At 48.1% G+C, this 26,201-nt stretch overlaps 1 protein-coding gene across 2 annotated transcripts in view; it reads right to left on the reverse strand.

Moving 5' to 3' along the window:
* Positions 1-3,161: 3,161 nt before the first annotated feature.
* LOC139403916 (uveal autoantigen with coiled-coil domains and ankyrin repeats protein-like) overlaps positions 3,162-26,201 on the reverse strand; it is an 80,936-nt gene continuing 57,896 nt past the window's right edge. For both annotated transcript variants that reach the window (XM_071147117.1, XM_071147118.1), the window contains exons 8-19: positions 22,159-22,340; positions 15,926-15,963; positions 14,763-14,804; positions 13,546-13,653; positions 13,311-13,343; positions 12,974-13,066; positions 12,793-12,823; positions 12,633-12,682; positions 9,407-12,178; positions 8,741-8,896; positions 7,567-7,632; positions 3,162-5,326 (exon numbers count right to left, since the gene is read on the reverse strand). In XM_071147117.1, the coding sequence (XP_071003218.1) occupies positions 5,255-5,326; positions 7,567-7,632; positions 8,741-8,896; positions 9,407-12,178; positions 12,633-12,682; positions 12,793-12,823; positions 12,974-13,066; positions 13,311-13,343; positions 13,546-13,653; positions 14,763-14,804; positions 15,926-15,963; positions 22,159-22,340 (3,643 nt within the window). In that variant the 3' untranslated portion in view covers positions 3,162-5,254. The remainder of the gene's footprint in view (positions 5,327-7,566; positions 7,633-8,740; positions 8,897-9,406; positions 12,179-12,632; positions 12,683-12,792; positions 12,824-12,973; positions 13,067-13,310; positions 13,344-13,545; positions 13,654-14,762; positions 14,805-15,925; positions 15,964-22,158; positions 22,341-26,201) is intronic.

The following is a 26,201-nucleotide window of genomic DNA, read 5'->3' on the forward strand; positions in this document are numbered from 1 at the left end:
CAGGGCATTCTACGCCATTAAAAAACAAATTCAAATTGAAATACCTTTGGCTAAACTAATTGAATGTGTCATTGAACCAATTGCACTTCATGGCAGTGAGGTGTGGGGTCCACTTGCAAAACAAGATTTCACCAAATGGGACAAACACCCTATTGAAACCCTGCATGCAGAGTTTTGTATGATTCTTCAGAGGAAAACTACAAACAATGCATGCAGGGCAGAATTAGGCCAATATCCACTCATAATAAAAACTCTAAAAAGAGCAATTAAGTTTTAGAAACTGACCCCATCTCAACAGTTTTGTGAACTCAGCCCCAGGACCAGCTGGATGAGGAGACTCTTTTCTTTGCTCAGCTCTTGGCATTGGCTGGATGAGGGGGCAATGCCAAGAGCTGAGCAAAGAAAAGAGTCTCCTCATCCAGCTGGTCCTGGAGCTGAGTTCACAAACCTGTTCTACTAACACACTGAAGCCTCAGTCCCCTCATCCAGCTGGTCCTGGGGCTGAGTTCACAAACCTGTTCTACTAACACACTGAAGCCTCAGTCCCCTCATCCAGCTGGTCCTGGAGCTGAGTTCACAAACCTGTTCTACTAACACACTGAAGCCTCAGTCCCCTCATCCAGCTGGTCCTGGGGTTGAGTTCACAAACCTGTTCTACTAACACACTGAAGCCTCAGGACCAGAACATCCAATCAATCAGAATAAACCAAATTACAACACAGTCAAAACAAAACTACATCGCTTATTGGGAAACAAGCAAAATGTCCCTAAATCTGCAGATTCTCTTAAGCTCTGTCAGGTTGGATGGGGAGCGTCGCTGCACAGCTATTTTCAGGTCCCTCCAGAGATGTTTGATCAGTTTCAAGTCCGGGCTCTGGCTGGGCCACTCAAGGACATTCAGAGACTTGTCCGGAAGCCACCCCTGCGTTGTCTTGGTCGTGTGCTTAGAGTCGTTGTCCTGTTAGAAGGTGAACCTTCGACCCAGTCTGAGGTCCTGAGAGTTCTGGAGCAGGTTTTCAAGGATCTCTGTACTTTTCTCCATTCATCTTTCCCTCGATCCTGACTAGTCTCCCCGTCTCTGCCACTGAAAAACCTCCTAACTATTTGACCATGGTTACTGATCAAAACCTTAGAAAAACCTTGACAAAATACAGACTCAGTGAGCACAGCCTTGCCACTGAGAAGGGTAGACACAGGAAAACTTGGCTCCCTGTAGAGGAAAGGCTGTGAAACCACTGCACCACAGCAGAACCTGGCTCCCTGTAGAGGAAAGGCTGTACAACCACTGCACCACAGCAGAACCTGAGACGGAGCTGCATTTCCTGACAAAATGTAAAAAACAATTAGAGAGTGTCATTTCCCCAATTTTGAAACCCTTATTGAAGGTTTCTAAGACCTCTCTGATGAGAATAGGCTACCCGGGGGAGGACACAGAGGGAGGGGGAGGACGCAGAGAGCTGTGGGTTGGCAGCGCACTACATTGATGTCTGCCATAAGTTGAGGGACAGTGTCTGACAGACCAATCAACCTGCACATGTCCTCTACTGTATGCTTATTGTAATTGTTCAATGTATGGTTATTTTGACCCTTGGTTACTGTTGTTAATGTTGTCCCGTTGACAATTTGGATTCTTATTATTTTCATATTGTAAATATCCAAAGTAAGCTTCGGCAATATGTACATTGATACATCATGTCAATAAATCATTTTTGTTATGTTTAGGCCTTATTCTAAAATGATTTCAATCAATTTTCCCCTCATCAATCTACACACAATACCCCATAATGACAAAGCAAAAACAGATTTATAGAAATGTATGTTCATTTATTATTATTAAACTGAGCTCAGGTGCATCCTGTTTCCATTGATCATCCTTTATGTTTCTACAACTTGATTCGAGTCCACACCTGTGGTAAATAAAATTGATTGGACATGATTTGGAAAGGCACACACCTGTCTATTATAAGTTCCCACGGTTTACAGTGCATGTCAGAGCAAAAACCAAGCTATGAGGTCGAAGGAATCGTCCGTAGAGCACCGAGACAGGATTGTGTCTGAGCAATCGGGGGAGAAGGGCCTTGATCAGGGAGGTGACCAAGAATCAGATGGTCACTCTGACAGAGTTCTAGAGACCCTCTGTGGAGATGGGAGAAACTTCCAGAAGGACAACTATCTCTGCAGCACTTCATCAATCAGGCCTTTATGGTAGAGTGGCCAGATGGAAGCCAATCCTCAGTAAAAGGCACATAACAGCCCGCTTGGAGTTTGCCAAAGGACTCTCAGACCATGAGAAACAAGATTCTCAGGTCTGAATGCCAAGTGTCACATCTGGAGGAAACCTGGCATTATCCCTACGGTGAAGCATGGTGGTGACAGCATCATGCTGTGGGGAGGTTTTTCAGCGGCAGAGACTGGGAGACTAGTCAGGAATGAGGGAAAGATTCATGGAGAAAAGTACAGAGATCCTTGATGAAAACCTGCTCCAGAGCTCTCAGGACCTCAGACTGGGGCAAAGGTTCAGCTTCCAACAGGACGACTACTCTAAGCACACAGCCAAGACAACGCAGGAGTGGCTTCGGGACAAGTCTCTGAATGTCCTTGAGTGGCCCAGCCAGAGCCCGGACTTGAAACTGATCAAACATCTCTGGAGAGACCTGAAAATAGCTGTGCAGCGACGCTCCCCATCCAACCTGAGGATCTATAGAGAAGAATAGGAGAAACTCCCCAAATACAGGTGTCCCAAGCTTGTAGGGTCATACCCAAGAAGACTCAAGGCTGAAATGGCTGCCAAAGGTGCTTCAACATAAAGGGGCTGACCCAAACCGTACTGACTGATTCCCATTATAGGGCTGACCCAAACCGTACTGACTGATTCCCATTATAGGGCCGACCCAAACCGTACTGACTGATTCCCATTATAGGGCCGACCCAAACCGTACTGACTGATTCCCATTATAGGGCCGACCCAAACCGTACTGACTGATTCCCATTATAGGGCCGACCCAAACCGTACTGACTGATTCCCATTATAGGGCCGACCCAAACCGTACTGACTGATTCCCATTATAGGGCCGACCCAAACCGTACTGTGCACCAGGTATATTGAAGTATCGTATTGTGTCTTCATGTTGTGTGCAGGAAGGAAATCAACAAGACATCTCTCTAAGTTAGGGACTTTTATTTATGTTTTTAACACTAATTCACAAACAAAAATACATCCTTGCAAGAAGAAAAAAGAAAAACAACCAATTTCAACATATTGGTCTAGATTTAAAATAACTGTATTCAACTTGTAAATTCTGTTATTGGAGACAGATTTATTTCATGATCCTCGAATTAACATTTTTTTTAAATAACCTAATTTTAAATTAATCTGTTTTATGTTAATTTCAAAATGACATTTTAGATCATTGTGTTACAGCAGTAGTATATAGAGGATTTAGTATGAAACGGATTAATATACATTTCTATATGCTTTGCAAAGCATGTTAGACAAAAGACAAAAGCATCACTGAGCTTCTTCATATTGTTACGCTTAGCAACACGCGTGTTCCAAACGGAACCCTATTCCCTACTACACAGTGGACTACTTTAGACCTCCTGGTCAAAAGCAGTGCACTATATAGTGAATAACGTGCCATTTCAGACGCAACCTTAGACTTCTCAATCCATATAAATAGAGGGATTCGTAGTATCCCTACAGAATGACATCCTAACTGTTCCCCTAAAGGGTGTCCTGTGTCTTTCTACTCCAGACCTGCTGAATTTCATTGTTACACCAACATTGTTTATTAATCAAAGTAGTACAAAGCCATGAAAAAGATATCAGTTTAAAGGCACAAGAGACTTGCTCCACTCTCAGAGACCACTAAAATGAACCACGACAAGACAACAACAAATAAACACTAGTCAAATGAATACATCAGTCAACTTGGCCTGCCAAGTCTCCCCACTAGAGGGCACTCTCGCTCCAGCAACAGGAGACGCTGCACCGCAAACACTAGGACACAGCCAAGGCCCTTTTCTAGAACCCCTGTCCAAAACTCCCAGCCTCTAACTCTCTGGTGTGTTTTTGCCGATCTGAAGGGGGACTGGATAGGTGTAAGCAATATGCAGATTGCTTCAAGTCATCAACATGTAGGCTGCCCTGATAGTCACAGTCTTAAACCTATCCTGTTTCTTCAGATCTGTGACCACCATAATGGTAGGGGTTAAGGTTCATGGTAGGGGTTCGTCTTAAGATTGGGCTACAGTGTTGTTTGCAAACACTCCTCGAGTCAAATCCAGAATGTGCAGAGCCCCACATTCAAGTTGTTTGTGTGGGGTCAATGGCTTAAAGAGACTGCTTGAGGAGTTTACGATTCAGTGAAAAGAATCAAGATAAAGTTTGGACCTTTAGGGAAACAGTCGCTGTGGCCAATGCCCCAAAATGGAGGAGTCCTGCTCCCAAACTGAATGAGAAGGTAACTTCAGGGGGTTCCTGTTTGAAATGACCAAGGCATGGTTCTAGAATTCACCGTAGAACCTCAAAAGATGAAGACGAAAGACGGGCGGGAGTCGATCGCCACGGGGGAATGTGAGTTAACAGCGGACTTTGCTGCTTGCGTTTTCAGATCCGTTTCCCTGCTGCGACGTCAGGAGGATCATCTAAGCAGAGGCCAATCACCCCACCACACCTCCCACACAAGACCCAACATCATGCTAAACCCATACAGTCCTAGAGGAGATTTACATACATTCCATCTAAGAAGAGCTTCCTTTCAGAGACTTGCCAGCTAGGCATTGCATATCCTGTTTCAATGGAGCCTTAACAGAGTAGTCAGGAAGAGAAAGGCCTGCATAGGCAGTTCATCATGCTCATGTTTTCAAAGGACATTAGTACATTCTATTGGTCAGCAGCTACAGTATCCCACTGAGTCATCACCTATGCTGAGGTTTATCCACCTAGCTAAGGTACAACCCATCGTCTACCCTTACCCTCTCTATCTACTGTATATCTACTGTATATCTATGTCCATCCACAACACTTGGTCTTAGTTCTGTTGAAACACACAAACCAATCTAGACATATAGGGAGGATTTTGTTTGACTACTAACATGGATCTCTTCCCACACAGACGCACACAATCCCAACACACACTCTCACACGCCAGGCGCCCACAGGGGCCACAGCGGGGGGGTGCTCTGTAGCTGGGGCTGTGTGAACGGTGGATTTGAGTCAGCGGGTTGTGTTTTGTTGTTGCTGAATGGACTTTTAGCAGACAAACTCCTGTCTCATGCGGATGATCTGCAGCAGGGCGGCTTGGACGTCCTCATCCATGTGGCCCTGGGAGAAACAACAACGGTTTGAGATCATCCAATGGTCCCCTATTTCACAGTTATGTCAGCAGTGTTGGCTATGGGCCAGTCTTACTGGTGTCGTCAGCAGTGTTTGCTATGGGCCAGTCTTACTGGTGTCGTCAGCAGTGTTGGCTATGGGCCAGTCTTACTGGTGTCATCAGCCGTGTGGGCTACGGGCCAGTCTTACTGGTGTCGTCAGCAGTGTTGGCTACGGGCCAGTCTTACTGGTGTCGTCAGCAGTGTTGGCTATGGGCCAGTCTTACTGGTGTTGTCAGCAGTGTGGGCTACGGGCCAGTCTTACTGGTGTCGTCAGCAGTGTTGGCTACGGGCCAGTCTAACTGGTGTCGTCAGCCGTGTGGGCTACGTGAGAGTCTTACTGGGGTTGTCAACTGTGTGGGCTATGAGCCAGTCTTACTGGTGTCGTCAGCAGTGTGGGCTATGGGCCAGTCTTACTGGTGTCGTCAGCAGTGTGGGCTATGGGCCAGTCTTACTGGGGTCGTCAGCAGTGTGGGCTATGGGCCAGTCTTACTGGGGTCGTCAGCAGTGTGGGCTATGGGCCAGTCTTACTGGGGTCGTCAGCAGTGTGGGCTATGGGCCAGTCTTACTGGGGTCATCAGCAGTGTGGGCTATGGGCCAGTCTTACTGGGGTCGTCAGCAGTGTGGGCTATGGGCCAGTCTTACTGTGGTCTTCAGAAGTGTGGGCTATGGGCCAGTCTTACTGGGGTCGTCAGCAGTGTGGGCTATGGGCCAGTCTTACTGGGGTCGTCAGCAGTGTGAGCTACGGACCAGTCTTACTGGGGTCGTCAGCTGTGTGGGCTACGGGAGAGTCTTACTGGTGTCGTCAGCAGTGTGGGCTATGGGCCAGTCTTACTGGTGTCGTCAGCAGTGTGGGCTATGGGCCAGTCTTACTGGTGTCGTCAGCAGTGTGGGCTATGGGCCAGTCTTGCTGGTGTCGTCAGCAGTGTGGGCTATGGGCCAGTCTTGCTGGTGTCGTCAGCAGTGTGGGCTATGGGCCAGTCTTACTGGGGTCGTCAGCAGTGTGGGCTATGGGCCAGTCTTACTGGGGTCGTCAGCAGTGTGGGATATGGGCCAGTCTTACTGGGGTCGTCAGCAGTGTGGGCTATGGGCCAGTCTTACTGGGGTCGTCAGCAGTGTGGGCTATGGGCCAGTCTTACTGGGGTCGTCAGCAGTGTGGGCTATGGGCCAGTCTTACTGGGGTCGTCAGCAGTGTGGGATATGGGCCAGTCTTACTGGGGTCGTCAGCAGTGTGGGCTATGGGCCAGTCTTACTGGGGTTGTCAGCAGTGTGGGCTATGGACCAGTCTTACTGGGGTCGTCAGCTGTGTGGGCTACGGGAGAGTCTTACTGGTGTCGTCAGCTGTGTGGGCTACGGGAGAGTCTTACTGGTGTCGTCAGCAGTGTGGGCTATGGGCCAGTCTTACTGGTGTCGTCAGCTGTGTGGGCTATGGGCCAGTCTTACTGGGGTCGTCAGCAGTGTGGGCTATAGGCCAGTCTTACTGGGGTCGTCAGCAGTGTGGGCTACGGGCCAGTCTTGCTGGTGTCGTCAGCAGTGTGGGCTACGGGCCAGTCTTACTGGTGTCGTCAGCCGTGTGGGCTACGTGAGAGTCTTACTGGGGTCGTCAACTGTGTGGGCTATGAGCCAGTCTTACTGGGGTCGTCAGCAGTGTGGGCTATGGGCCAGTCTTACTGGGGTCGTCAGCAGTGTGGGCTATGGGCCAGTCTTACTGGGGTCGTCAGCAGTGTGGGCTATGGGCCAGTCTTACTGGGGTCGTCAGCAGTGTGGGCTATGGGCCAGTCTTACTGGGGTCGTCAGCAGTGTGGGCTATGGGCCAGTCTTACTGGGGTCGTCAGCAGTGTGGGCTATGGGCCAGTCTTACTGGGGTCGTCAGCAGTGTGGGCTATGGACCAGTCTTACTGGGGTCGTCAGCAGTGTGGGCTATGGACCAGTCTTACTGGGGTCGTCAGCTGTGTGGGCTACGGGAGAGTCTTACTGGTGTCGTCAGCAGTGTGGGCTATGGGCCAGTCTACTGGTGTCGTCAGCCTCTGACATTTAGGACACTATCGTATCAACAATCACATATTTTCAGATATATTATTTGTCTTCAGGAATTTGCTGGGCAACAAAAATGCAAGAGATGCCAGGGAGACTGGAATGTTATATTTTACTTTAACTAGAAAAAAATCACTAAAAGAAACACACACTGACCTGTGCTGCACTGAGGAGATGAGTTCTATAAATTGAAACCACCTCTCTGTGTTGACTCTCAGCATCCTGTGAAGAGAGAGGGGGAGAGAGAGGAGGGAGAGGGGAAGAGAGAGAGAGAGAGAAGAGAGAGAGTAAGAGTGAGAGTGAGAGAGGGAGAGAGAGATGTGATGTGATGAGTACAGGCCCACTATGGGCTGACCTGGCAGACATTACACAAAGGGACTCCGCCTGCCTGGCTCCACCTTACCATGCACCTCTGAAATACGCCCGTCTTTCACAGCAAAATAGATGGCATCCATATTTTCCTGAAGACTGCCAACATCGAACGAAAGAGCCAAGAGAGCGAACTCCAAATGAAAACGTGGCCCCGACCGTGGGTTCACATCAGAGCATGAGTAATGACGTTCTCAGGATTCTAATATGGACCTCATTTTCTTTTCATCTGGGTTCTGGCTAGCCGCTAGACACGACTTCAAAAAAAAGTACACCAGTTCATTCTCTGCCTCCATCATTTCAAAGGCTCAGAGCGAGCTGACAGAGAGGAAGGCAGAGGTCGTCCTTGAAAATCAGGTGCACAGACAAATGTTTTGTTGAGTCTCGCATCGTTTCCAGCTCAGCGGTAAATCGGCGGTAATAGCCACACAGCGAGAGTGTTACTGTAATTATACGACAGACAAATAGTCTTTGGTTTGCACTGTAAGAGCACTGACACAGATGTTCTTTCTGATGTACTGATATATCCACAGGGAAACGGTTCATTTCCACTAACTCACTGTGGGAGGAGGATCAATCATGTCTGGACCAAACCTCCATGTCATCAAGGTAATTAACGAAGATAATAACATCCCATTATCGGTAACTAACGCTGGACTGAAAAAATGCTTTCGTCCCTACTAACGAGGCACATTATGTTTGGGAGCCAGAGAGTACCGAGTGACTGATTATGGTGTTAGTGCAGCGTATTGACATGACACCATGTTATAGGTCATCGTCTGTCATGAGTATAAAATGTCAATACAATCATGTACACTATGTAGGCAAGTCAATTGTTACAGCTTCACACAACATAAGGGACCACAACAGAAATAAGTCATTTACTTTGTGTCATCCCTGACAAGTTTTAAAATCTACAGGTATATTCTGTGTGTATGTATATATATATATACACACTCACAGCCAGCTGCTGCTGCAGGCTCTTGATCTGGGCCTGGAGTGTGTCTATGTGCTGCATCTGTCTCTTATTGGGTGCAGCGTTGCCAGCGTACGCCAGCTGGGACAGACCATTGAGGGCCTGCTTCAGTCTCTCCACGTCCGTCAGCAGCTCGCTGATCTGAAACACACAAAGCTGTTAGCACCAGAACACACATAACCATCTACATATTTAGAAAACCTCATATCAACGGACCAAAGTATTGCCTGCCAAACTTCTTAACAGAACTAAAAACGGAGAATTTGAGATCTTACCAAATGTAAATACTACCGTACTTTTACCATATATAGTACCAGTCAAAAGTTGAGACACCAACTCATTCCAGAGTTATTATTTTTTACTATTTTCTACATTGTAGAATAATAGTGAAGACATCAAAACTATGAAATATCACATATGGAATCATGTAGTAACCAAAAAATTGTTAAACAAATCAAAATGTATTTGAGATTCTTCGAAGTAGCCACCCTTTACCTTGATGACCGCTTTTTTTCAATGTAGAAAATTGTACAAATAAAGAAAAACCCTTGAATGAGTAGGTGTGTCAACTTTTGGCTGGAACTGCACATTTATGTTGATTTTATTCATATTAAAAATGGCCGACAATTCAATGCAGAATGTTTCTCCTACCTTTTTGTCTTTGACCTCTGTCTGCTCCGCCGACATCTGGATCCTCCTCTGAAACTCCCCGATGGTGCTGAGCGACTCCTCGTACCTCTCCTTCAGCTCCCGGATCTCCTTATCCATGGTGTTGCTCTTCTCCTGCAAGGCCTCAGTTTCCACCCTGGCCCTGGACTTGTCCTCTCTGGCCCTGCCCTCGTCCTCCCTGGCCCTGCCCTCCTCCTCCCTGGCCTGGGCCACCTCATGGTGGAGCACCTCGCACTGCTCCGCCAGCCCAGATAGCCTCTCCCCCAACGCCGCTGCCTCTTCCTGCAGACGCTGCTTCTCGGCCTTCAGCTGGCTTAACTGGTCCTCTCTTCCTCCAAGTTCGTCCAGGGCCTGGGTGGCCCGGAGCAGCTCTGACTGCAGGGCTGCCACGTTCTGGGCCCTCTGGTCGCTGGTCTCCTGCTCCTGGCGAAGGGAAGCAAGTAGCTGGGCCACCTGCCCCTCCAGGGCCTCCTTGGCCTGAGCATGCTGCTGCAGGAGGACGGCCTGGTCCCCGGAGCATCGCTGGAGCTCCTTCTCCAAGGCGCAGGCTCTCTGGGCCTCCCCACGCTGAGCCTCCCTGGCTTTCTGGCACTCGTCCTGGGCTTGGTGGATGGTGTCCCTCAGGGCCTGGTGCTCGGCCTCATAGTGTTCCAGCCGGGTTGACTCGGATTCCAGGCGCTGCTGCAGGCTCTGGATGTCAGTGTTACACAGGGCGTTCTGCTCCTCCAGCTCGGCCCTCTGCACAGTCACGTCTTTGTACTGCTGCTCCAGGTCTACCAACCTCAGCGTCAGCTCCTCCATTTTACCCCTGTACTCATCTTCCACCTCCTTGTGCTTTTCACTGGCGACAAAGCCTGTCTCCATTCTCTGCTGCACAGACTCCATCTGCACTTTCAGTTTCTCTTTCTCGTGCTTGTGACGTTCCCCCTCCAACTTCTCCTGGTTGTACTTCTCTTGCATCTCCGAGAGCTTTCCTGTCAAGTCTTTCAGCTTGGTGTTGTAGGAGTTCTCCCTTTCCTCTATGGCAGTCAACGGAACAAACTTGGCCTGGATAGCTTCCTGGATGGTGTCTAGTTCTTTCTTCTGCGCCTCCATTTCTTGGTGAAGCTTTACTGTCCCATCTTGGGCAGACTGGTAGCTTGCCAACGCCTCTTTGGCACGATGCTCCGCCTCAACAACAGCATTGCTCAACTTAACCCTTACAGCTTCATGGTCTATAAGGCACACATAGTCATTTTCTATCATCACCTGAACATTCTCCAGCTTCTCTTTCAACTCTGCACTACCCTCTTTCACCTTCTGCAACTCTTCCTCACTTTCTTTGCTCTCCTTCTTCACTTTGGAGAGCTCAGCCTTGGCCTTCTCCAAAGCAGCACTCAGCTCCGAATTCACTTGCTCATGTTTCTCTCTGGACACGTACTCTCCATTTAGGCTCTGTTTCAGAGACTGGTTCTTGGCAGTGACCTGGGCCAGCTCCTTCTCTCTCTCTTCTAACCTCTTCTGGAGCACTTCCAGTTCCTTCACCAGTTCAGCGTTGCGAGCATTCAAGGCACCCACTTCGCTCCGGAACTTCCCAGAGGGCACGGTAGCGCTCTGTAGGCTGGTGACGCTCTCACACAGGGTGACCCTCTCCGTTTGTAGCCTCTGGATCTGCACCTCGGCCTGGCCGTTCCTTTCTGCGGCCTCCACCAGCCTCTCTTCCAGCTCCTCCACAGCTCTCTCCAGGGCGCTCTTGGCCTCTTCATGGGCCTTGAGGGGGATGAAGTTGGCCTCCACCCTGCTGTTGAGCTCCTCCAGCTGCTCCTGGAGCATCTCCCGCTCCTCCTCGCTCTCCTCTACCTGGCGGATCAGTGCCTGGCTCTTGGCAGTTATGTCCGCCAGCCTCCTCTTCATGGAGGAACTCTGTTCCTCCAGGGTCGTCCTCATCCTCTCATGCTCCTGCAGGGGGACCGCCCCTGTCCCGGCCTGGGTTTGCTGGCTGTCCATTTCCCTGTGTAGCTCAGCCACCTCCTCCAGCACACGGTCATAGTCCTCCCGCAGCTCTGCCAGCTGACGCTCCTTCTCATCCACCGCATTGCTCAGCAGGTTCTTCATGTTGTCGAACTTCTCTGCCGGCACAACCTTCTCTCCCTGCCGTGCCCGGGTCTCCTTAATGAGGGCCTCCATGTCCAGCACAGCCTCTGCCAGCTCATCCCGCTCCTCCCGCAAGGCGGTCAGCTCCAGGCCCAGCCGCTCTGCCTCGACCGCCAGCTGGCCCTCGCTGCTCTTGTACTCTTCCAGGGCCTTCTCACTCTGCTTCAGGTGGTTACGCACGCGCCCCACCTCGGCCGAGGCGCCCTCGTACTTGGCCTTGACATCGTGGAGCTGGGCACGGAGCTCGTCGGCCGCCTGGCCTCCTAGGTGCTCCTTGACCGCCACCACGTGGGCCTGGAGCTGCTTGACCTTGGCTTCAGAATCCAACATCCTCTTCTGGACATCCCCCAGTGCCTCCTCCAGCTCCTGAACCTGCCGGTCTGCCTGCCGTTGGATGGTTTCCCGGCTCTGGACCAGCTCTTGGCACTCCTGGCTTTTGCGGGCCAGTGCCGCCTGCAGGCGAAGAGCCTCTTCCTCGGCAGTCTGCTGCCGCCTCCTCACCGTCTCCAGCTCGCGCCGCAGGGCCTCCACCTCCTCGACTGGGTCCCAGCCCACGCCAGGACGTCCCGCAAGCTCCAGGGGACGGGACAGTGAGTGTGAAAGACCGGACGACTGCAGCACCTACAGCAGGAACAAAAGTTTCATGTGTGTGGAATGATTGTGCAATTTACATACACTTCGCACACCTATTTCTCACTCACAGCAGTGTCAGTCCAATATTGGTTTTGCAATGAGAGCTGACTTAGTCAGTTCCACTATAGCGACACAAGAATACTGAGAAGATGTGAAGGCTACAATAGGATAAAAAAATATCAATTTAAAAGTTGAGCCCAAAATCTAAAATATACCTGCAGTGGTTTAAGAGAATAAATCTCTCATTTGCTGGGGGGCAAACAGCTGATAGGACGAAATGAGAATTCAGCCGTTTATTTGGCTGTCAGAGAGCTGATAAGCTCATGGTTGCTGACTGGACTAGAATACACAGCAGATGTGGTCTGCGTGTTTTTCATACTTCATGAGTTTCCTTGTCATTGCGGTCCATAATGCTCTAGAAAAACGAAGAAGTCAGGTTTACCTGCGCTGAATCCAGGCTGTGAGATTGTTTGACGAGGACATTGTCTTTTCCTGCCAGAACAAATACGGAGATGATTCAGAAGAGGTCTTTTTTCAAATTCAGATCCTCTGATTGGATCTCTTATTCTCTGATATCTCACATTTAAAGAGAGCTCCCTCACCTTTGATAACAGACTGGCCAGAGTAGTCCCCCTGAAAACACATAGAACATACAGTATGTTCACATTCACGCACAACCTTAGACAACCTGAGCAAGAGCTCTTAGCAGTATTATTATTATGTAAAACCCCATGATGATTTCAGATGCTGTAGCAGGTTTGGCATTTGGCTGTGGTCCCTCACCATGTGGCTCCTGAGCTGAACCTTGACAGTCTCTGGGGCCCGAGCCCCCTCCTCCCTGTCTTTGGCACTCAGTAAGAGCTTCAGCTGTTCCCTCTAATTCAGCACAAACACAACATGGAGCTTTAGAACAGATCAACAGCCTAGCAACTTTAGTTGCATTTGAGGACGATAACTTTCAGATGAATACAGCTATGGCCTGGTATCCAATCAAATCTTTCCACATTCTCACAAACACCCACAAACAAACAGGCATGCTAATTCAACTCTCTAATCTATAGCTAAAATGTTCCATTTTTTCTTCCCACCCCAAACAATTGAGTTGTGTGGCTGTCCTCACCTCTTTATGGATGCATTCCACTGTATGTTTTTCCTGCACAGGATATAGAGGATTACAAGTTAAGTATCAGAGGGTTTGACAAACAACTCATTACCATATATAGTGCCTGTCACCGTCCAAGTTCTTATGTTTCTCTTGAAGCACAAACTGTGTTTGATTCCCCTCTCAGTGACTTTCCGTGTTAGTCAAGAAGTTGTCTACACTACTTTGTGTGTGTGTGTGTGTGTGTGTGTACCTGGCTGAGCTGCTGCTGCAGTAGTTTGACCTTGTCCATCAGAGTCCTCTGCTCCAGGTGAAACTTCCTCAGAGTCTCCTGCTGGCTCTCGTTCTGTCTCTCCAGGTCCTGACAAACATTAGAAGTCACAATCCATTTACAAGTCAAATCACACACATCTCTTAAGTAACCCTTGTCCAAGCCAGAACAGCCCATAGGGCAGGATCCTATCAAATGTTTCTGTAGCATGAGTCAGCTTGAAGCACATGTACATCCCCTGGGCAGGATGCTAGTCTGTCACAGGGCCTTAACGCGTCAGCATCCCTCTGTTCGGCTGGCTCCTAGCTGAACTCGGCAACCCGAACCAAACGAGAGTTGCTTGCATATTCCCTTAAAAGACATTCGCTTTAAAAATGAGAAAAACGCAGCAATGGTACTGTTTGTTCATTTTGAGATGCCGTAGCCAGTATACACTTACTGAAGATACCTGAAGAAATTAATTCTGACGTTTTTGCCGAAAAAAATCATAGTCGTGGAAATGTAACATCTAACTAAGATGTTTGGTGCAATATTTCTCAATGAAAAATTGGGCATGAAAACGAATCGTCTCTCATTGAAGAACCCCTACTGTTGACCAATCACCGACGAAGGGGCGTAGGTAGACCTTGGCTCCGAACTTGGCTTGCCTCTAGAAAACATTGTGTGCCCGAACAGCCCGAAAAAACCTTCACCGAAGTCCAAAACTAACAAAAATGGCACAAAATATTACATATGCACAAATTCTTCCCAAATTGTTTCAGTTGGGAAGCATACGGACGCCTTTACCCACAATCCATCTTCTTAATGCTGAGTGCCAAGCACAGCGGCATCAGGTCCCTTTTTAGAGTCTTTGGTATGACTTGACCTGGGATCAAACCCCCAACATTCCAATCTCAGGGCGGACAGTAACCGCTGAGTTGAAAACATCTATAGATCTGTTTAATTAGATCCAACAGTAAATATAAATTCACTAGTACCTTCAATTATCCTGGACATTGTAGAATCATGTCACGCTGACGCTCAGGCCAGCCTATATATTCCCCGATATACTGCTGGGTACATCTTGCTTAATGTCCTCATACATTCAGACCGGGTAATTACATCCCTGTCCATCACAAAGGACTGCGAGGTCAAACTCAATGTAGCTGGCCTATCAAATTCAATATTGAACGTATGCAGAGAAAAACAATTGTACTCACCCTCACGTTGGCTTCGGCCTGTTCAGTCATCTCCACTGAGTGCTGTGGACACACAGGTTATCATTTAGCCATGATGGACCGGGAGGGGGGGCTGATGGCTAGTGGTAGCAGGGTAAGAGATTTCCTTATATACAGTTTCTCTGGTGGTAGTGACATTAGGGAATGAACTGCGATTATCCATCTCGTCACTAGGTGGCAGTAATGTCCAACTGAATGTCGGAGTGAGAGTCACTTGGCCTCCACAGGAAACAGTGTAAAACATGACAACTCACTGTTTACCGCATGGTAATACACCATTAAGCAAACAGCTTCAACACAACAGTGATTTTGTAAAAACACTTGTGACCGTCTCTATTCAAAATTAAATCAATGAGTGGTGAATGTGGTCAGATTCAATATTAAATCAATGAGTGGTGAATGTGGTCAGATTCCATATTAAATCAATGAGTGGTGAATGTGGTCAGATTCAATATTAAATCAATGAGTGGTGAATGTGGTCAGATTCCATATTAAATCAATGAGTGGTGAATGTGGTCAGATTCAATATTAAATCAATGAGTGGTGAATGTGGTCAGATTCAATATTAAATCAATGAGTGGTGAATGTGGTCAGATTCAATATTAAATCAATGAGTGGTGAATGTGGTCAGATTCCATATTAAATCAATGAGTGGTGAATGTGGTCAATAGAGCAGAAACTGAACTTCAATAGAGCAGAAACTGAACTTAAGTGGTATTGTTGGGATCGGCTTGTTCAGAACTCACAGATACCGTCTATCGCTCCATGTATGTATACAGAACACATGACCCAGGAAGTGCCTTGACGAGGAAGCGTTAACAGAATCAATAATAAAAACCCATCCTATTTGCTTGATGGGGCTCACGTCAAACTTTTGGTAAGCCTATGAGCCGGCTCACCTTTTCAACAATGGATTCACCCAGAGGAAATAACAGTAGAAATGTCAAGTGATTACTATACAGCTCAACAATAACAACTACAGTCTAATCAACCGCTCAAAGGGCAGCACAGCAGGAGAGGCATTGCCTTAGGATCTAGGAGATATTGTCTGTGGAGATGTGTGTAGTTTTAAATCTGAGAGTTAAATCTCCGTGCACAGAAATCAGTATGAAGGTTGGTGATTAAAGTGAGCGATGCGATGTTACCTGTCGCTTTTTCTGCTCCATCTTGGCAGCTTCTTTTGCTGTGGACACGATGAGAAACAATTAACGGGTCCGTTTACACACGTCAGAGCAGCCCGTCACTCATGTCGTTGATGATTTAAATCTACACAATGTGTTTTCTCATCCCCAAGTCTTCAGGAGACTGAAGAGAGAAGTTGAAATGAGGTGATACAAGGACAGTACTTTCACACGGGCACAAAGATTTTATGCAACAAAAAAAAAATAAAGCAATTATGCCACAGTAATGATGATTAAAGGCTTGATGAGAAACCAATCTCAAATGAGCACTGAGCGTGAAAACAAACAACAGGTGTGGGAGAAATCCGATGAAGCCATCTAAAGCCGCCTCCCACAAACCAAGGACATCAATTTGCCACAACAAGATAATTGTTAAGTAGGGTAAATGACTGATGGTGCACCAGATACTAGGAGAACAGGCAATTCTAGTTTCTGACAAATGTAGAATAAAGAGTGGAATTTGATTAGATGCAATTTGCCTAGGGTTCTAGTTGAGTGGGGCCCTTTACCTAGGGTTCTAGTTGAGTGGGGCCCCTTTACCTAGGGTTCTAGTTGAGTGGGGCCCCTTTACCTAGGGTTCTAGTTGAGTGGGGCCCCTTTACCTAGGGTTCTAGTTGAGTGGGGCCCCTTTACCTAGGGTTCTAGTTGAGTGGGGCCCCTTTACCTAGGGTTCTAGTTGAGTGGGGCCCCTTTACCTAGGGTTCTAGTTGAGTGGGGCCCTTTACCTAGGGTTCTAGTTGAGTGGGGCCCCTCTACCTAGGGTTCTAGTTGAGTGGGGCCCCTTTAACTAGGGTTCTAGTTGAGTGGGGCCCCTCTACCTAGGGTTCTAGTTGAGTGGGGCCCCTTTACCTAGGGTTCTAGTTGAGTGGGGCCCCTTTAACTAGGGTTCTAGTTGAGTGGGGCCCCTCTACCTAGGGTTCTAGTTGAGTGGGGCCCCTTTACCTAGGGTTCTAGTTGAGTGGGCCCTTTACCTAGGGTTCTAGTTGAGTGGGGCCCCTTTACCTAGGGTTCTAGTTGAGTGGGGCCCCTTTACCTAGGGTTCTAGTTGAGTGGGACCCCTTTACCTAGGGTTCTAGTTGAGTGGTGCCCCTTTACCTAGGGTTCTAGTTGAGTGGGCCCCTTTACCTAGGGTTCTAGTTGAGTGGGGCCCCTTTACCTAGGGTTCTAGTTGAGTGGGGCCCCTTTACCTAGGGTTCTAGTTGAGTGGGGCCCCTTTACCTAGGGTTCTAGTTGAGTGGGGCCCCTTTACCTAGGGTTCTAGTTGAGTGGGGCCCCTTTACCTAGGGTTCTAGTTGAGTGGGGCCCCTTTACCTAGGGTTCTAGTTGAGTGGGGCCCCTTTACCTAGGGTTCTAGTTGAGTGGGGCCCCTTTACCTAGGGTTCTAGTTGAGTGGGGCCCCTTTACCTAGGGTTCTAGTTGAGTGGGGCCCTTTACCTAGGGTTCTAGTTGAGTGGGGCCCCTCTACCTAGGGTTCTAGTTGAGTGGGGCCCCTTTAACTAGGGTTCTAGTTGAGTGGGGCCCCTCTACCTAGGGTTCTAGTTGAGTGGGGCCCCTTTACCTAGGGTTCTAGTTGAGTGGGGCCCCTTTAACTAGGGTTCTAGTTGAGTGGGGCCCCTCTACCTAGGGTTCTAGTTGAGTGGGGCCCCTTTACCTAGGGTTCTAGTTGAGTGGGCCCTTTACCTAGGGTTCTAGTTGAGTGGGGCCCCTTTACCTAGGGTTCTAGTTGAGTGGGGCCCCTTTACCTAGGGTTCTAGTTGAGTGGGGCCCCTTTACCTAGGGTTCTAGTTGAGTGGGACCCCTTTACCTAGGGTTCTAGTTGAGTGGTGCCCCTTTACCTAGGGTTCTAGTTGAGTGGGGCCCTTTACCTAGGGTTCTAGTTGAGTGGTGCCCCTTTACCTAGGGTTCTAGTTGAGTGGGGCCCCTTTACCTAGGGTTCTAGTTGAGTGGGGCCCCTTTACCTAGGGTTCTAGTTGAGTGGGGCCCCTTTACCTAGGGTTCTAGTTGAGTGGGGCCCCTTTACCTAGGGTTCTAGTTGAGTGGGGCCCCTTTACCTAGGGTTCTAGTTGAGTGGGGCCCCTTTACCTAGGGTTCTAGTTGAGTGGGGCCCCTTTACCTAGGGTTCTAGTTGAGTGGGGCCCCTTTACCTAGGGTTCTAGTTGAGTGGGGCCCCTTTACCTAGGGTTCTAGTTGAGTGGGGCCCCTTTACCTAGGGTTCTAGTTGAGTGGGGCCCCTTTACCTAGGGTTCTAGTTGAGTGGGGCCCCTTTAACTAGGGTTCTAGTTGAGTGGGGCCCCTTTACCTAGGGTTCTAGTTGAGTGGGGCCCCTTAACCTAGGGTTCTAGTTGAGTGGGGCCCCTTTACCTAGGGTTCTAGTTGAGTGGGGCCCCTTTACCTAGGGTTCTAGTTGAGTGGGGCCCCTTTACCTAGGGTTCTAGTTGAGTGGGGCCCCTTTACCTAGGGTTCTAGTTGAGTGGGGCCCCTTTACCTAGGGTTCTAGTTGAGTGGGGCCCCTTTACCTAGGGTTCTAGTTGAGTGGGCCCCTTTACCTAGGGTTCTAGTTGAGTGGGGCCCCTTTACCTAGGGTTCTAGTTGAGTGGGGCCCCTTTACCTAGGGTTCTAGTTGAGTGGGGCCCCTTTACCTAGGGTTCTAGTTGAGTGGGGCCCCTTTACCTAGGGTTCTAGTTGAGTGGGGCCCCTTTACCTAGGGTTCTAGTTGAGTGGGGCCCCTTTACCTAGGGTTCTAGTTGAGTGGGGCCCCTTTACCTAGGGTTCTAGTTGAGTGGGGCCCCTTTACCTAGGGTTCTAGTTGAGTGGGGCCCCTTTACCTAGGGTTCTAGTTGAGTGGGGCCCCTTTACCTAGGGTTCTAGTTGAGTGGGGCCCCTTTACCTAGGGTTCTAGTTGAGTGGGGCCCCTTTACCTAGGGTTCTAGTTGAGTGGGGCCCCTTTACCTAGGGTTCTAGTTGAGTGGGGCCCCTTTACCTAGGGTTCTAGTTGAGTGGGGCCCCTTTACCTAGGGTTCTAGTTGAGTGGGGCCCCTTTACCTAGGGTTCTAGTTGAGTGGGGCCCCTTTACCTAGGGTTCTAGTTGAGTGGGCCCTTTACCTAGGGTTCTAGTTGAGTGGGGCCCCTTTACATAGGGTTCTAGTTGAGTGGGGCCCCTTTACCTAGGGTTCTAGTTGAGTGGGGCCCCTTTACCTAGGGTTCTAGTTGAGTGGGGCCCCTTTACCTAGGGTTCTAGTTGAGTGGGGCCCCTTTACCTAGGGTTCTAGTTGAGTGGGGCCCCTTTACCTAGGGTTCTAGTTGAGTGGGGCCCCTTTACCTAGGGTTCTAGTTGAGTGGGGCCCCTTTACCTAGGGTTCTAGTTGAGTGGGCCCCTTTACCTAGGGTTCTAGTTGAGTGGGGCCCCTTTACCTAGGGTTCTAGTTGAGTGGGGCCCCTTTACCTAGGGTTCTAGTTGAGTGGGGCCCCTTTACCTAGGGTTCTAGTTGAGTGGGGCCCCTTTACCTAGGGTTCTAGTTGAGTGGGGCCCCTTTACCTAGGGTTCTAGTTGAGTGGGGCCCCTTTACCTAGGGTTCTAGTTGAGTGGGCCCCTTTACCTAGGGTTCTAGTTGAGTGGGGCCCCTTTACCTAGGGTTCTAGTTGAGTGGGGCCCCTTTACCTAGGGTTCTAGTTGAGTGGGGCCCCTTTACCTAGGGTTCTAGTTGAGTGGGGCCCCTTTACCTAGGGTTCTAGTTGAGTGGTGCCCCTTTACCTAGGGTTCTAGTTGAGTGGGGCCCCTTTACCTAGGGTTCTAGTTGAGTGGGACCCATTTACCTAGGGTTCTAGTTGAGTGGGGCCCCTTTACCTAGGGTTCTAGTTGAGTGGGGCCCCTTTACCTAGGGTTCTAGTTGAGTGGGGCCCCTTTACCTAGGGTTCTAGTTGAGTGGGGCCCCTTTACCCAGGGTTCTAGTTGAGTGGGCCCTTTACCTAGGGTTCTAGTTGAGTGGGCCCTTTACCTAGGGTTCTAGTTGAGTGGACCTTTGATAAATGCATACACAAAGTTCACATGAAGGGGATCTGTTGGGGACATTTTATGTACTCTATTTCACATAGCCTTGATAAAAACCCACATTAAAACACTCTGCAAAGCCACATGCCACGCCGAACGAACAACCTTAAATTCCCTCTGAAAGAAGAAAGCTGACACACTTGAACTCAGGTTACCTTCCCTTAAAAGCACAATCCTTTTTTTCACCTTTGCTGCAAATTTCCCCCAGTCCATTTCATTCTGTTAATAACTTTACTTTCTCTGCAGCGTGACTTTTTAACCCAGTGTTTTCAATAGACATCTTATTTTTACTTTTTCCTTGCTCTCATTATGATATTCTGGTAGAATGGGTGTTTTCTGCAGTCTCCTGTGGTTTCTGTATTTCGGAGGCACCAGGCTGAGTTACAGCTTACACTGCAGATAGAAACATCTCAGAACCTCTTCATTCTGGGCTAGCTGCTCCGGTCTCCCCCCTACTGAGGCTAAGAAAACATCGAGTTCTCATTTGAAAGACACAGAAAAACATCAAAACCTCCCTCTCCCTGCCAGACATGGACGATGATTACAGTATTTGAAGTCGATGAAACAGGTTTCACAGTTTTGAACATCACTGAAGGTTCAAACAGGAAAATGAAATGTGGCCTTTTGTCCACAGGGCAGCCCTCACACAGGGTGAAAAACACCTCTACAGGAGTACCTAGGGCAGCCCTCACACAGGGTGAAAAACACCTCTACAGGAGTACCTAGGGCAGCCCTCACACAGGGTGAAAAACACCTCTACAGGAGTACCTAGGGCAGCCCTCACACAGGGTGAAAAACACCTCTACAGGAGTACCTAGGGCAGCCCTCACAAAGGGTGAAAAACACCTCTACAGGAGTACCTAGGGCAGCCCTCACAAAGGGTGAAAAACACCTCTACAGGAGTACCTAGGGCAGCCCTCACAAAGGGTGAAAAACACCTCTACAGGAGTACCTAGGGCAGCCCTCACACAGGGTGAAAAACACCTCTACAGGAGTACCTAGGGCAGCCCTCACACAGGGTGAAAAACACCTCTACAGGAGTACCTAGGGCAGCCCTCACACAGGGTGAAAAACACCTCTACAGGAGTACCTAGGGCAGCCCTCACAAAGGGTGAAAAACACCTCTACAGGAGTACCTAGGGCAGCCCTCACAAAGGGTGAAAAACACCTCTACAGGAGTACCTAGGGCAGCCCTCACACAGGGTGAAAAACACCTCTACAGGAGTACCTAGGGCAGCCCTCACACAGGGTGAAAAACACCTCTACAGGAGTACCTAGGGCAGCCCTCACACAGGGTGAAAAACACCTCTACAGGAGTACCTAGGGCAGCCCTCACACAGGGTGAAAAACACATCGACAGGAGTACCTAGGGCAGCCCTCACACAGGGTGAAAAACACCTCTACAGGAGTACCTAGGGCAGCCCTCACACAGGGTGAAAAACACCTCTACAGGAGTACCTAGGGCAGCCCTCACACAGGGTGAAAAACACCTCTACAGGAGTACCTAGGGCAGCCCTCACACAGGGTGAAAAACACCTCTACAGGAGTACCTAGGGCAGCCCTCACACAGGGTGAAAAACACCTCTACAGGAGTACCTAGGGCAGCCCTCACACAGGGTGAAAAACACCTCTACAGGAGTACCTAGGGCAGCCCTCACACAGGGTGAAAAACACATCTACAGGAGTACCTAGGGCAGCCCTCACACAGGGTGAAAAACACCTCTACAGGAGTACCTAGGGCAGCCCTCACACAGGGTGAAAAACACCTCTACAGGAGTACCTAGGGCAGCCCTCACACAGGGTGAAAAACACATCTACAGGAGTACCTAGGGCAGCCCTCACACAGGGTGAAAAACACATCTACAGGAGTACCTAGGGCAGCCCTCACACAGGGTGAAAAACACCTCTACAGGAGTACCTAGGGCAGCCCTCACACAGGGTGAAAAACACATCTACAGGAGTACCTAGGGCAGCCCTCACACAGGGTGAAAAACACCTCTACAGGAGTACCTAGGGCAGCCCTCACACAGGGTGAAAAACACATCTACAGGAGTACCTAGGGCAGCCCTCACACAGGGTGAAAAACACCTCTACAGGAGTACCTAGGGCATAGGTCATAGGTCAAATCGGGACACAGCCGTGCTCTGACCTTTGGTGACGTTGTCGAGGTAGGTCTTGAAAAGGCTGACCAGCTCCTGGTTCTTGCTGAGGCGGGCGTAGTGGAAACAGTCGTGGCCAAAGCTGTCCACGGCCGTCACGTCGGCGCCGCTCTTCAGAAGGACCTCCACCGCGTCCTTACAGCCATACTCACAGCCCAGGGTCAGAGCGGTCCTGGACACACACACACAGAGATATATGAATAATTCAATTGCCTCCATAATGAAATGTATTGAAGAGTAGGCTACAAAGCACAAAGTCTATAGAGGCCAGACAGATGCATCACTGACACATCAATACACACTGTAACATCAATACACACTGTAACTGAACCCCATCAATACACACTAACTGAACCCCATCAATACACACTAACTGAACCCCATCAATACACACTAACTGAACCCCATCAATACACACTAACTGAACCCCATCAATACACACTAACTGAACCCCATCAATACACACTGTAACTGAACCCCATCAATACACACTGTAACTGAACCCCATCAATACACACTAACTGAACCCCATCAATACACACTGTAACTGAACCCCATCAATACACACTGTAACTGAACCCCATCAATACACACTAACTGAACCCCATCAATACACACTAACTGAACCCCATCAATACACACTAACTGAACCCCATCAATACACACTAACTGAACCCCATCAATACACACTAACTGAGCCCCATCAATACACACTGAGACTGAACCCCATCAATACACACTGTAACTGAACCCCATCAATACACACTAACTGAACCCCATCAATACACACTGTAACTGAACCCCATCAATACACACTAACTGAACCCCATCAATACACACTGTAACTGAACCCCATCAATACACACTAACTGAACCCCATCAATACACACTAACTGAACCCCATCAATACACACTAACTGAACCCCATCAATACACACTAACTGAACCCCATCAATACACACTGTAACTGAACCCCATCAATACACACTGTAACTGAACCCCATCAATACACACTAACTGAACCCCATCAATACACACTAACTGAACCCCATCAATACACACTAACTGAACCCCATCAATACACACTAACTGAACCCCATCAATACACACTGTAACTGAACCCCATCAATACACACTGTAACTGAACCCCATCAATACACACTGTAACTGAACCCCATCAATACACACTGTAACTGAACCCCATCAATACACACAGTAAGTGAACCCCATCAATACACACTAACTGAACCCCATCAATACACACTAACTGAACCCCATCAATACACACTAACTGTACCCCATCAATACACACTAACTGAACCCCATCAATACACACTGTAACTGAACCCCATCAATACACACTAACTGAACCTCATCAATACACACTAACTTAACCTCATCAATACACACTGTAACTGAACCCCATCAATAAACACTGTAACTGAACCCCATCAATACACACAGTAAGTGAACCCCATCAATACACACAGTAACTGAACCCCATCAATACACACTGTAATTGAACCCCATCAATACACACTGTAACTGAACCTCATCAATACACACTAACTGAACCTCATCAATACACACTAACTGAACCTCATCAATACACACTAACTGAACCTCATCAATACACACTAACTGAACCCCATCAATACACACTAACTGAACCCCATCAATACACACTGTAACTGAACCTCATCAATACACACTGTAACTGAACCCCATCAATACACACTAACTGAACCCCATCAATACACACTAACTGAACCCCATCAATACACACTGTAACTGAACCCCATCAATACACACTGTAACTGAACCCCATCAACACACACTGTAACTGAACCCCATCAACACACACTGTAACTGAACCCCATCAATACACACTAACTGAACCCCATCAATACACACTAACTGAACCCCATCAATACACACTGTAACTGAACCCCATCAATACACACTGTAACTGAACCCCATCAATACACACTGTAACTGAACCTCATCAATACACACTGTAACTGAACCCCATCAATACACACTAACTGAACCCCATTAATACACACTAACTGAACCCCATCAATACACACTGTAACTGAACCCCATCAATACACACTGTAACTGAACCCCATCAATACACACTGTAACTGAACCCCATCAACACACACTGTAACTGAACCCCATCAATACACACTAACTGAACCCCATCAATACACACTGTAACTGAACCCCATCAATACACACTGTAACTGAACCCCATCAATACACACTGTAACTGAACCCCATCAATACACACAGTAACTGAACCCCATCAATACACACTGTAACTGAACCTCATCAATACACACTGTAACTGAACCTCATCAATAAACACTGTAACTGAACCCCATCAATACACACAGTAAGTGAACCCCATCAATACACACAGTAACTGAACCCCATCAATACACACTGTAACTGAACCCCATCAATACACACTGTAACTGAACCTCATCAATACACACTAACTGGACCTCATCAATACACACTAACTGAACCTCATCAATACACACTAACTGAACCTCATCAATACACACTAACTGAACCCCATCAATACACACTAACTGAACCCCATCAATACACACTAACTGAACCCCATCAATACACACTGTAACTGAACCTCATCAATACACACTGTAACTGAACCCCATCAATACACACTAACTGAACCCCATCAATACACACTAACTGAACCCCATCAATACACACTGTAACTGAACCCAATCAACACACACTGTAACTGAACCCCATCAACACACACTGTAACTGAACCTAATCAATACACACTAACTGAACCCCATCAATACACACTAACTGAACCCCATCAATACACACTGTAACTGAACCCCATCAATACACACTAACTGAACCCCATCAATACACACTGTAACTGAACCTCATCAATACACACTAAGTGAACCCCATCAATACACGCTGTAAGTGAACCCCATCAATACACACTAACTGAACCCCATCAATACACACTAACTGAACCCCATCAATACACACTGTAACTGAACCTCATCAATACACACTAACTGAACCCCATCAATACACACTGTAACTGAACCTCATCAATACACACTAACTGAACCTCATCAATACACACTAACTGAACCTCATCAATACACACTGTAACTGAACCTCATCAATACACACTAAGTGAACCCCATCAATACACGCTGTAAGTGAACCCCATCAATACACACTAACTGAACCCCATCAATACACACTAACTGAACCCCATCAATACACACTGTAACTGAACCTCATCAATACACACTAAGTGAACCTCATCAATACACACTGTAAGTGAACCCCATCAATACACACTAACTGAACCCCATCAATACACACTAACTGAACCCCATCAATACACACTGTAACTGAACCCCATCAATACACACTAACTGAACCCCATCAATACACACTGTAACTGAACCCCATCAACACACACTAAGTGAACCCCATCAATACACACTGTAACTGAGCCCCATCAATAAACACTGTAACTGAACCTCATCAATACACACTAAGTGAACCCCATCAATACACACTGTAACTGAGCCCCATCAATAAACACTGTAACTGAACCTCATCAATACACACTAACTGAACCCCATCAACACACACTGTAACTGAACCCCATCAATACACACTATAACTGAACCCCATCAATACACACTATAACTGAACCTCATCAATACACACTAAGTGAACCCCATCAATACACACTAACTGAACCCCATCAATACACACTAAGTGAACCTCATCAATACACACTAAGTGAACCCCATCAATACACACTGTAACTGAACCTCATCAATACACACTAAGTGAACCCCATCAATACACACTAACTGAACCCCATCAATACACACTAAGTGAACCTCATCAATACACACTAACTGAACCCCATCAATACACACTAAGTGAACCCCATCAATACACACTAACTGAACCCCATCAATACACACTAACTGAACCTCATCAA

Source organism: Oncorhynchus clarkii, unplaced genomic scaffold (genome assembly GCF_045791955.1).
Source record: "Oncorhynchus clarkii lewisi isolate Uvic-CL-2024 unplaced genomic scaffold, UVic_Ocla_1.0 unplaced_contig_12652_pilon_pilon, whole genome shotgun sequence".
Classification (NCBI taxonomy): Eukaryota; Metazoa; Chordata; class Actinopteri; order Salmoniformes; family Salmonidae; genus Oncorhynchus; species Oncorhynchus clarkii.